The 12,332-nt window shown below is 49.9% G+C and overlaps 1 protein-coding gene across 4 annotated transcripts; it reads left to right on the forward strand.

The window, feature by feature from the left end:
• Window positions 1–4,914: 4,914 nt before the first annotated feature.
• PSRC1 (proline and serine rich coiled-coil 1) lies at window positions 4,915–8,826 on the forward strand. 4 transcript variants are annotated; one of them, XM_007977711.3, is made up of 8 exons: window positions 4,915–5,312; window positions 5,634–5,690; window positions 5,795–5,852; window positions 6,317–6,758; window positions 7,131–7,245; window positions 7,336–7,605; window positions 7,907–7,986; window positions 8,226–8,826. In XM_007977711.3, the coding sequence occupies exons 2-8, from the start codon at window positions 5,672–5,674 to the stop codon at window positions 8,259–8,261; spliced, it is 1,020 nt and encodes a 339-aa protein (XP_007975902.1). In that variant the 5' UTR covers window positions 4,915–5,312; window positions 5,634–5,671; the 3' UTR covers window positions 8,262–8,826. The 4 variants fall into 4 exon arrangements, with proteins under 4 accessions (XP_007975902.1, XP_007975909.1, XP_007975908.1 ...); XM_007977718.3 differs by having other exon boundaries at window positions 4,945–5,312; window positions 5,639–5,690; window positions 7,893–7,986; XM_007977717.3 differs by having other exon boundaries at window positions 4,947–5,312; window positions 7,893–7,986.
• Window positions 8,827–12,332: the final 3,506 nt, after the last annotated feature.

Genomic DNA, 12,332 nt, shown 5'->3' on the forward strand with positions numbered 1-12,332 from the left:
CCTGACAGCCCCAGAAGATCCTGACAACATGTGCCCAAAGTGGTTGGGCTATGGCTTGGTTTTAATCATTTCAGGGAGACATCAGACATCAATCAATACATGTGAGATGAACATTGGTTCAGCTGAAATGCCGGGCAACTTGAAGCGGGAGTGGAGGGGCTTCCAGGTCATACGCAGATTCAAAGGTTTTCTGATTGGCAACTGGTTAAAAAAGTTATTATCTAAGACCTGGAACCAATTGAAAGATCTGTCTGGGTTAAGATAAAAAGTTATGGAGATCAAGGTTTTATTATGCAGGTGAAGCCTCCTGGTAGCAGACGTCAGAGCTCTTATCAGACCTAAAAAGGTGCCGGACTCCTAGTTCTCTCCCGGATCAGGGAAGAGACCTGGGAAGGAATGGGATTTCTCTACAGAATGTAGATCTTCCCCACAAGAGACAGCTCTGCAGGGCCATTTCAAAATATGTCAAAGAAATAGATTTTGGTGAGAGCTAAGTTATGAGGACACAAAGGCGTAAGAATGATACAATGGACTTTGGGGACTCAGGGGAAAGGGTGGGGTGGGGTGAGGGATAAAAGACTACAAATTGGGTGCAATGTACACTGCTTGTGTGATGGGTGTACCAGAATCTCAGAAATCACCATAAAGAACTTATTCATATAACCAAACATCACCTGTTTCCCAAAGAGCTACTGAAAATATGTATATTGCACTGGTAAAGTCTCGTGTACATTGCCTATAACGGGATCTCAAAGGACAGGAGTTATTTAGAGCAGATGAGTAAATTTGCAGCATCTTTTAAAATAAATTTTGTGGGCTAGGTGCAGTGGTTCACGCCTGTAATCCCAGCACTTTGGAACGCCAAGGTGGGCAGATCACAAAGTCAGGAGATCGAGACCATCCTGGCTAACACGGTGAAACCCCATCTCCACTAAAAATACAAAAAAGTAGCCTGGCGTGATAGCAGGCACCTGTAGTCCCAGCTACTTGAGGCAGGAGAATGACGTGAACCTGGGAGGTGGAGCTTACAGTGAGCCGAGATTGCAACACTGGACTCCAGCCTGGGCAACAGAGTGAGACTCTGTCTCAACAACAACAACAAAAACACAATAAATTTTGTGCTTCATTTGCTTCTAAAAAAGAAAAAAAAAAGAAAGAAAAAGAAAAGAAAAACATATTTTGGGGTAAAATACTTTAATTTCTTTCAGGGTCTACTGTCTGTCATGTGATACTACTAGAATAAGGCTGGAATTTGGCATCTTATTGTCAGAGGCGTTTGGAACAGAGCAATTCCATCTTGAATAGGGGCTGGGTAAAATAAGGCTGAGACCTACTGGGCTGCATTCCCAGACAGTTAGGAATTCTAAGTAACAAGATGAGATCCTAAGGAGGTCAGCACAAGATACACGTCATAAAGACCTTGCTGATGAAACAGGTTGCAGTAAAGAAGCTGGCTAAAACCCACCAAAACCAAGACGATGATGAGAGTGACCTCACTGCTACACTCCCACTAGCGCCATGACAGTTTGCAAATGCCATGGCAACATCCGGAAGTTACCCTATATGGTCTGAAAAAAGGAGGCATGAATAACCCACCCCTTGTTTAGCATATCATCAAGAAATAACCATAAAAATGGGCAACCACCAGCCCTCAGGGCTGCTCTGCCTATGGAGTAGCCATTCTTTATTCCTTTACTTTCTTAATCAACTCGCTTTCACTTTATGAACTCGCCTTGAATTATTTCTTGTGTGAGATCCAAGAACCCTCACTTGGGGTCTGGATCAGGGCCCCTTTCTAGTAATATTATTGCTACAAAAAGTCTGTTTCTGGCCAAGCATGGTGGTTCATCCCTGTAATCCTAGCACTTGGGGAGGCCAAGGTGGGCAGATCACCTGAGGTCAAGGTTTCAAGACCAGCCTGGCCAACATGGCAAAACCCCGTCTCTACTGAAAATACAAAAATTAGCTGGGCATGGTGGTGTGTGCCTGTAATCCCAGCTACTTGGGAGGCTGAGACAGGAGAATCGCTTGAACCCAGGAGGCAGAGGTTGCAATGAGCTGAGATTGCACCACTGTACTCCAGCCTGGGCAATAAAGTGAGACTCCGTCTAAAAAAAAAAAAAAAAAAAAGTCTGTTTCCTTAGCCTTAAGATCTTTGTGGTGGTGGTGGTGGTGTTTGTTTTTTTTGTTTGTTTTTGAGACAGCGTCTTATTCTGACGCCCAGGCTGGACTGCAGGGGCATGATCCCAGCTAATTTTTTTTTTTTTTTTTTTTTTTTTTGAGGCGGAGTCTCGCTCTGTCGCCCAGGCTGGAGTGCAGTGGCCGGATCTCAGCTCACTGCAAGCTCCGCCTCCCGGGTTCCCGCCATTCTCCTGCCTCAGCCTCCCGAGTAGCTGGGACTACAGGCGCCCGCCACCTCGCCCAGCTAGATTTTTGTATTTTTTAGTAGAGACGGGGTTTCACCGTGTTCGCCAGGATGGTCTTGATCTCCTGACCTCGTGATCCACCCGTCTCGGCCTCCCAAAGTGCTGGGATTACAGGCTTGAGCCACCGCGCCCGGCGCTAATTTTTTTGTATTGTTTTTTGGATTTTTAGTAGAGACGGTTTCTCCATGTTGGTCAGGCTGGTCTCAAACTCCCAATCTCAGATGATCCGCCCGCCTCGGCCTCCCAAAGTGCTGGGATTACAGGTGTGAGCCACCGCGCCCAGCAAGATCTCTGTTTTAATGTTAATGTTGGTCAGCTGTGTCTGAATCCCAAAGGGCAGCGAGTATAATGAGGCATGTCCACCCCCCACTTTCCATTATGGCCTGAACTAGTTTTCCAGGTTAAATCTGGAATGCCCTTGTTGGAGAGAAGGGGTCCGTTCAGTTGGTTGGGGGACCTAGAATTTTATTTTTGGTTTCCAGCTCCTTGGTCTCTGATGGTATTTATTACAGTGACATCTCACTCCTGCAGACCTCACCACCTCAATGTCACAGCCAAAAACTAGGAAGTAAACAAGAAAGCCTATAAATGGCCAAAATAATGGGCATGAACTCTGGGGACTAAAGCCAGATTCTGTTTACCAGAAAGCTTCTCAACCATTCCTTTAGGGCTTTTTCACTTTAAATATTCAGAACCTTTGTAGGAGCTCAGTTTATTACTGGAAAGGGGTCCTGATCCATCCAGACCCCAAGTGAGGATTCTTTGATCTTTGGAAAGAAAGAATTCAGGGTGGGTCCGCAGAGTAAAGTGAAAGTGAATTTATTAAGAAAGTAAAGGAATGAAAGAATGGCTACTCCATAGAGCAGCACCAAGGGCTGCTGGTAGGCTATTTTTATGGTTATTTCTTGATTATATGCTAAACAAGGGGTGGATTATTCATAGGTTTTCTGGGAAAGGAGCATGATTTCCTTGAACTGAAGGCTCCTCTTCCTTTTATACCATATAGATGTTGCCATAGTATTTGTAAACTGTCATGGCGCTGGCGGGAGTGTCTTTTAGCATGCTAATGAATTATAACTAGCATATAACAAGCAGTGAGGATACCAGTGGTCACTTTCTTTATGATCTTGGTTTCTGGCAGATTTTGGCCGGCTTCTTAACTGCACCCTGTTTTATTAGAGGGATCTTTGTGACCTGTATCTTGTGTGGACCTGCTATCTCTTCCTGTTGTCACCAGAAAGGGGTCCGGATCCAGACCCCAAGAGAGGGTTCTTGGCACTTGCACAGGAAATAATTCAGGGCAAGTCCATAAAGTGAAAGCAAGTTTATTAAGAAAGAAAAGGGATAAAGAATGTCTACTCCAGAGGCAGAGCAGCCCCAAGGGCTGCTGGTTGGCCATTTTTATGGTTATTTCTTGATTATATGCTAAACAAGGGATGAATTATTCATGAGTTTTCTGGGAAAGGGGTAGGCAATTCCCTGGAACTAAGAATTCCTCCCCAGGCAATTCCCTGGAACTAAGAATTCCTCCCCTTTTTAGACTATATAGGGTAATTTCCTGATGTGGCCATGGCATTTGTAAACTGTGGTAGCGCTGTCTGGAGCGCCTTTCAGCATGCTAATACATTATAATGAGCATATAATGAGCAGTGAGGACCATCAGAGGTCAGTTTCACCGCCATCTTGGTTTCAGCAGGTTTTGGCTGGTTTCTTTACCGCATGCTGTTTTATCACCAGGGTCTTTGTGACCTGTATCTTGTGCCAACCTCCTATCTCATTCTGTGACTTAGAATGCCTAACCTCCTAGGAATACAGCCCAGGTCTCAGCCTTATTTCACCCAGTCTCTATTAAAGATGGAGTCGCTCTACTCTGAAGCCTCTGACAAGTTCACTGGTGGCCCGGGCAACATCTAGAAACAACAGAGACAACACTCCTAACAAGTTGGCTTAAGCATTTTACAAATACTGCTTTTAGTTCAGAGAGGGCTACTTACAAACACCCCGTCTAAGTCCCCTAAGGGCACACAGTAGAAAACGTCCTCATAATTATCCTCCTAACACCATAACTGCGACGACCACCATCTTCCTTTCACAGATAAGCGAAGAGAGGTGAAGAGGGCAAATATACTCAAGGCAGCCGCCTCTAACCCGAAACTTGGGTTTTGAGGTCAAACTTGGGTTGAATTTGAACCCCAGCCTGCCTGGGTGAAAAGGCCGTTGCTTTCTTTACACCTCAGCTGCCTCAGGTTCTTGAAGAGGCAATGGATGATGTACTTCTTAGAGAACCTCAATATAACTACAATGTAAGTGTTTAGGTGCTTCCTTAACTTGGAAAAAACCCTCAACGGAGGAACCCTGGCCAATGCGGCGCCTGCATATTGAGTGCGCCCAAGAAAACGAATTTCCTCCCGTAGAGCGTGGGTTAGCGGCCGCGTTAGGCAGCACAACCGTTCTGGAGACTGGGGGCTCGGCGGCCCAGCAGCGAGAGCGGGGTGGGGCGCGAGGTCCATACTCGTGTATCCGTTCCTTCCCTCCCGCCCAGCCGCGCTCCGCTCCCATCTGCCTGTGGGAAAGAGAATCTCCGGGCACGCGATCACGCGCACTCGCGGCCTCAACCCTCGGCTCCGCGTTGGCCGCCCGGGATGGAGTCTTCTGGGAACGGTTCTCCCACCACCCCCATCGACTGACTTCCGGCCGGCAGCTCCGCTGCCCCGCCCCCTGAGGATTCACCAATCACAGTGCGCATGTGGCTTGAGTGGGTGGGGCCTGAGAGATTCGAAAGGAGCCCCGCCCCCTCGGAGCTGATTCCCGGGACTAGGTTGCGGGAGAAAGCCTGTTGCGTGGAAGATAAGGCGGCGCGAGAAGTGGAAACAGGGTGGGCTGGAGGTGTGCTTTGCGTGTGATGCCAGGGGAGTAGAAAGGTGGCTTGGGGAGTGCAGAACCCTGAGGCTAGTGGCGGGGAGGAAGGTGAGGCGTGCAGACCGCTCCCAGTGAGGAGAGGCCAGGATGCGGGGCGGCTCCAGGGCAATCTGGGCAGTTGGGGGAGCCCTCCGTATCTTTCCTGGATGTAGCAGGAGTAGTTACGCGGGAGGTGCCACTCCTGGGTGCTTTGCCTCCAGCATGACCCCCGCCCCTGGCTTGCACCCAGAATCTAGCTGCGAGACTTGTGCAGAAAGGATACTGAGGAAAGGTATTGTTTCTCTCCAGCTCAGATGTAACTGGACTCTCGCTCCTGCTGGCTGGACATGGAGGATTTGGAGGAAGGTAAGGAAAGGAGGGAGGAGGGAAGAATGAGAGGGAGGAGTGAGACCCAGCGATGGAGAGCTGCATCAGGAACCCATGACTGGCCTTCATTCTTTCCCCTTCAGATGTAAGGTTTATTGTGGATGAGACCTTGGACTTTGGGGGGCTGTCACCATCTGACAGGTACCACCTCTTTATCCCACTTATTTTCCTCTAACAGTACCTCTTTGTCTCTAACCCCTTACTGCTGAATTACTGGCCTCTGGGGCTTGGGTTGGTAATTTAGCAAGGTTTGGCGCACTTGGGGCTGCTGGGCGGCTGGCTGACTCGGGTCTCTATGACACTACTGGTAGTGAGGAGAGAAGGGAGAAGCTGGAGTTAGATTTCAGGGTGTTAAGAAAAAGGGTAAGTGGATTTGCTGCATCTCCATCCTGGCATCATTTCTGATGTCTGTAAATGCTAAAGGCCTATTAGGCCCCATAGAACCAGGTATCTCATCACCAGAGGCCACATCTCACAGCCGGCATGGGCATCAGGGCCTAGGGTCATGTCCCTGGCTCTGTTGTGGGGCTTTCGTGCATTCTCCCTTGTACAATCTCTTGTTCTCTTTTGCACGGGCATGATGCCTGGTTTGTTTCCTGTCTCAGCCGTGAGGAGGAAGACATAACAGTGTTGGTGACTCCAGAGAAACCACTTCGACGGGGCCTCTCCCACCGAAGTGACCCAAATGCTGTGGCTCCTGCCCCCCAGGGTGTGAGGCTCAGCCTAGGCCCCCTCAGCCCAGAGAAACTGGAGGAGATCCTCGATGAGGCCAACCGGCTGGCCGCCCAGCTGGAGCAGTGTGCCCTGCAGGAGCGGGAGAGCGCAAGCGAGGGCCTGGGGCCTCGCCGAGTGAAGCCCAGTCCTCGGCGGGAGACCTTTGTGCTGAAGGACAGTCCTGTCAGAGACCTGCTGCCGACTGTGAACTCTTTGGCTCGGAGTACCCCCTCCCCAAGCAGCCTGACACCTCGACTCCGGAGCAGTGATAGGAAGGGGTCAGTCAGGGCTCTCCGGACAACATCTGGAAAGAGGCCCTCCAACATGAAGAGGGTGAGTTGAGAGGGTTGAGTTGGAGGTGTGCCCCAAACTCGTGCGTGCCATGATGCAGGCAGGGAGTGGTTTCCTTATTGTTAAAACGGGGATAATATTTCTACATCTAGAATCGTTGGAATTAAATGAGAACCATGAAAAAAGAGAACCAAAACTCTTACCACAGTGTCTGAGTATAAGCTCTGTAATGTCTATAATAAACTCAATAAATGGTATGGGCAATAGTGATGGTTATGGTGATATTAGCTGCTAACTTCTACCCTTCCTTACTGGGATGTAGACAACTCTCCACCTCTATTTCTTAATTCCTTAAGCCACAGAACAGATATTTTTTCCACTCTAGTCTTTTTTCTCTCTCTCTTTGTGTTTCAGGAGTCACCCACTTGCAATCTGTTCCCTGCATCCAAAAGCCCAGCATCTTCTCCTCTTACCCGATCGACTCCCCCAGTCCGGGGGAGAGCCGGTCCCAGTGGGAGAGCAGCAGCCAGTGAGGACACCTGAGCAGCCAAGTTGCGGGTGAGTGGGAGTGGGGAGTTGGTGGGACTGACTCTGAAATTTCTCCACGCCTCTCCACCAGGCCCACCCGCCCCCGTCAGATCAGTCCTGGCCCCACAGCCTTCTGCCAGCAACTCTCAACGCCTGCCCCGGCCACAGGGAGCAGCTGCTAAATCTTCCAGTCAACTGCCCATTCCCTCAGCCATCCCCAGGCCTGCCAGCCGAATGCCACTCACCAGCCGGAGTGTGCCACCTGGCAGAGGTGCCCTACCTCCGGATTCTGTGTCTACTCGAAAAGGGCTTCCAAGACCAACCGCTGCAGGACACAGAGTGCGGGAAAGTGGACACAAGGGTAAGAGGTCAGGAGGAAGAATTCCTGCCCTTGCCCGGCATGTCCTCACCCTCCCAGAGCTGGCAACAGTGACCACTTTTGCCATCCTCATTGCAATTCGATTGGAAGATGGGGAGACTGAGTTACAGGGAGGACATGGGGCTGGACAGAGTCTGAGTCTTAGTTTTCAAATACCTCATGGTCATGGGGGAGAGTACTAATCCCACACTCGCTCCCTTCATCCAGTATTTCTTTTCGAGGTCAGTTAAATTTGCTGCTAACTCATTTCTTTTGCTAACCCTGTGAAGTTCCTGTTTCCCAGCGACCAAATCTTCCTGTCATGGGTGCCACTCGCAGCAATCTGCAGCCCCCCAGGAAAGTGGCAGTCCCAGGACCTACCAGGTCAGTCTGGTCCTCCCTTGCCCATCCTGTCTCCCTACCCTGCCATTATCTGGGATTCCAAGCTCTTATGCACATCAGCCCTGAATTTTGTATGGCAAAATGGAGCGAGGAGGGGAGCCTGGGGCAGGGGAAGGGGGATCCCATTTCTTCCCACCCTGAGGAGCTTGAACTCTGCTGGGTGACAAACGGGCTTGAGGAAGAAAGGCATTTTAAAGCAGTTATTCATTCTATCTCTTTAGGTAAAGAGATCAGGACAGCAAGCAAGACTTCAGTAGCAAACCACTACAGTCAGTACCTGGACTTGCCTCTACCCGGCAGACCCTGACTCCAGCAGATTCTGGCCCAGGGACAGGAGGAGGAGATGCCACCAGGGCTGGTCTCCCAGGAGGAGAGACCATGGGAAATGGGGTGGATTAGGATTGAGCTGGAGAAGTCTTAAACTCTCTGGGTTGAAAGAAGATTAGGGGAAAAGAGGTCACCTTCCAGCAGTGAAATGAACAAACAGAAAATGAGAAGTACAGGCCAGTGGTTTGTCTTTATCCACCCCCACAGTTGTGGTCAGCCCCAGAGAATTTGATCTTCCTCCCCAGCATTGGTTCACTGGACATTTCCATATGCGTGGCCTCTGTCGCTAACCTCCCTGCCCTCTGAGGAGCCGTCTTCCCGAATTGCATTCTCTACTGGACTCCGGCCTGCTTGGAGAGGTGGCAGCAGGCACCTGGACTTCAGAAATTGTTTCCTGTGAATTCTGTGACTCCTAATAGGCCAGTTTGTGATAAGCTTACTCTATGAGTCTTCATTTTTCTAAAATAAAGTGAACGTATTTTTATATTCTCTGTATATCTAGAAGTGGATCCTCCTCCTATTTCTTTCTTTTTTTTAGACAGAATCTCACTCTGTCACCCAGGCTGGAATTTAATGGCACAATCTGGGCTCAGCGCAACTTCCACTTCCTGGGTTCAAGCAATTCTCCTGCCTCAGCCTCCCGAGTAGCTGAGATTACAGGTGCCCACCACCCACGTCCGGCTAATTTTTTGTATTTCTAGTAGAGATGGGGTTTCACCATGTTGGCCAGGCTGGTCTCAAACTCCTGACCGCAGGTGATCCACCCCCACCTTTGCCTCCCAAAGTGCTGGGATTACAAGTGTGAGCCACTGCACCCAGCCCCTGCTCCAATTTATTTTCCTTTTTTTTTTTTTTTTTTTTTGAGACGGAGTCTTGCTCTGTCGCCCAGGCTGGAGCGCAGTGGCACGATCTCAGCTCACTGCAAGCTCCGCCTCCCGGGTTCACGCCATTCTCCTGCCTCAGCCTCCCGAGTAGCTGGGACTACAGGTGTCCACCACCACGCCCGTCTAATTTTTTGTATTTTTAGTAGAGACGGGGTTTCACCGTGGTCTTAATCTCTTGACCTCGTGATCTGCCCACCTTGGCCTCCCAAAAGTGCTGGGATTACAGGCGTGAGCCACCGCGCCCGACCTTTTCTTTTTTTCTTTTTTTTTTTTGAGACAGAGTTTTGCTCTTGGTGACCAGGCTGGAGCACAATGGTGCAATCTCAGCTCACCACAACCTCTGCCTCCCAGATTCAAGGGATTCTCCTGCCACAGCCTCCTGAGTAGCTGGGATTATAGGCATGCACCACCACGTCTGGCTAATTTTGTATTTTTAGTAGAGATAGGGTTTCTCCACGTTAGTCAGGTTGGTCTTGAACTCTTGACCTCTGGTGATCCACCCGCCTCGGCCTCCCAAAGTGCTGGGATTACAGGTGTGAGCCACCATGCCCGGCCCCCTGCTCCAATTTCTAACAAATTTGGAGTAAATCTCTAATTCCAGGCAGGTAGCCAGGATGGGCCTCCTAGGCAGGGGCCTGAATAGGCCCTAGGGCCTTGAGATTCTGGCTCATCAGGCTGTGACTGCTCCCCTTGATGGCATTAGACAAAGGACAGGCTGCCTTTCCCCCAGGTCTCATGTGTCATTGGAAGGTCCAGATGAAAGTTAAGTGTAGCTTAATTCACAGTAAGTGAGGCTATTAAGCTAGGATCTAGGTAGATTCTTATTTATATCCTAAACTTGAATGTCCTTTACTGGCAAAAGAATGGAGCCTCCTGGAAACACACCAACTTCGTGTTTGCTCTCCCTGTGAGACATGAAGGCCCTTTGGTGGTGTTCATCTCCCCTAGTCACCTCAGCCAGAGCTGCTGGAACACCTAGTCACACTCCGACTTACATCACTGGGGTTGTCCGTGCTCTCCTCATCTCCTGTTAGACTTGGGGGCCAGCGTCAGGATCCGGTAAACCTCTGCAGTACCCTAGTGTTGTGACCTGTGTGTAGCAGAGCATTTAGTTTATTTATTCCGAAGATATTTGGGTGCAAGATGGTGTTTGTTGAAGGAATAACAAAGACACGTTGAACAGATTTGGTGTAAGGCCTCCCTTTTTTTTTTGCAGTCTTTAACTCTGGTAATCAGAACCAATTCAATTCCTTCTGAGTTTTGAGGAAACTTCCCTCCCTGAAGGCCAGGCCATGACTTGAGAAGTGGTAAGTGGGCAAGAGAAGTGGGACTGCCAGCTGGTGCCCCGACCGATGCCTCTTTGGCCATAAATGCCTGACTTAGGCACCAAAGTATCCTTGCCCTGTCCCTGGAGCCAGGGGCCCACCACTGCTTTCCCCTTTTTGCAGCTGATTCCAAGGTTCACCTGGCACATTCACCTACTTCAGTGACAGTGCCTAGACATGCACCTTTCCCTGAGCTCTGCAGCAACTCCTGCAGCCTCTGGGATTCCAGGAATCCGTGGGAGGGAAGGGGTATGCAGACAGACACGGAGTATTCGGCTCTGGAGAAATCTGGTGTAAGGCAAGAAACCTCAGGTGTGCTTCCCAGCTGCGCCCTGCACTGGTGTCTAGTGAGCAGGGCCTGTTGGTGGCTCCCAGGCCAATAGAAGCACTGGAAGGTCAGCAGGCTTAGGTACACACCTGGGTGAGGCTGGAAGGTGACATGTTTGTGTGGGCTGGGTGTGAGCCATGTCCAGGGTAGGTCGTTAGAGGCAAAACAAGCTGCAGACCCATGTGTTGTTGCCACCTGGCGGCTAGAGAGGGCATGGCACATCCTGTTCACCCTCTTGGTCAGCCTTGAGTTTTGTCCCCACCCCACCTCCTCCCACTGCAAACCTGCTTCAGCAGCACTTTCAGTAGGCAGTGCCAGTCAGGGAGGAGGCCCTCCTGACACGGCTGCCCTTCTTGCTCAGCCACCTGCCTGTCTCCTTCCCTTTGGGCCTGGCTTTCGACTTTTTCTGTCTATGCACTCTTCCACTGCACCCAGTACCAACAACACAGAAAGCCAGTGTTTACTGGCCTCTTACTATGTATTATGAACTGTTCCAAGCACTCTACATGTGTTAACTCACTTAATCCTCACAAAAGCTCAATTAGGTGGATGCTTTTATCATTATCCTCATTTTGTGGGCAGAGAAACTTAACGCTCAGAAAGATTAAGTCACTCAGTCTGGTTCCAGGGTTTGTGTCTTTTTTTTTTTTTTTTTTTTTTTTGAGACAAGGTCTGGCTCTGTTACCCAGGCTGGAGTACAGTGGTGCGATCTTGGCTCACTGCAGCCTCTGCCTCCTGGGCTCAAGCCACCTCCCACCTCAGCCTCCCTAGTAGCTGGGACTACAGGCACACACCACCACAGCTGGCTTTTTTTGTATTTTTTGTAGATATGGGTTTCACCATGTTGGCCAGGCTGGTCTCTTAAGTCCTGGCCTCAAGTGATCCACCTGCCTTGGCCTCCCAAAGTATTGGGATTACAGGCGTGAACCAGTGCGCCCAGCTAGGGTTTGTGTTGTTTTTTTTTTTTTTTTTTTTTTGAGACGGAGTCTCGCTCTTTCACCCAGGCTGGAGTGCAGTGGCGCGATCTCGGCTCACTGCAAGCTCCGCCTCCCGGGTTCACGCCATTCTCCTGCCTCAGCCTCTGGAGCAGCTGGGATTACAGGCGCCCGCCACCACGCCCAGCTAATTCTTTTGTATTTTTAGTAGAGATGGAGTTTCACCATGTTGGCCAGGCTGGTCTCAAACTCCTGATCTCTCAGGTGATCTGTCTGCCTCGGCCTCCCATAGTGCTGGGATTACAGGCGTAAGCCACCACTCCCGGCCGTCTTTCTAGTTTATTGAATGGAACTTTGGCAAACACAAAACCTGGAACTAGGCCGGATGCGGCAACTCACATCTGTGACCCCAGCACCTTGGAAGGCCAAGGCGGGAGGATCACTTGAGCCTAGGAATTTGAGACCAGCCTGATCAACACAGTGAGACTCCTGTCTCTATTAAATTTAAAAAGTATGTATTTTTAAATAT

This window comes from Chlorocebus sabaeus, chromosome 20 (assembly GCF_047675955.1).
Source record: "Chlorocebus sabaeus isolate Y175 chromosome 20, mChlSab1.0.hap1, whole genome shotgun sequence".
NCBI lineage: Eukaryota > Metazoa > Chordata > Mammalia > Primates > Cercopithecidae > Chlorocebus > Chlorocebus sabaeus.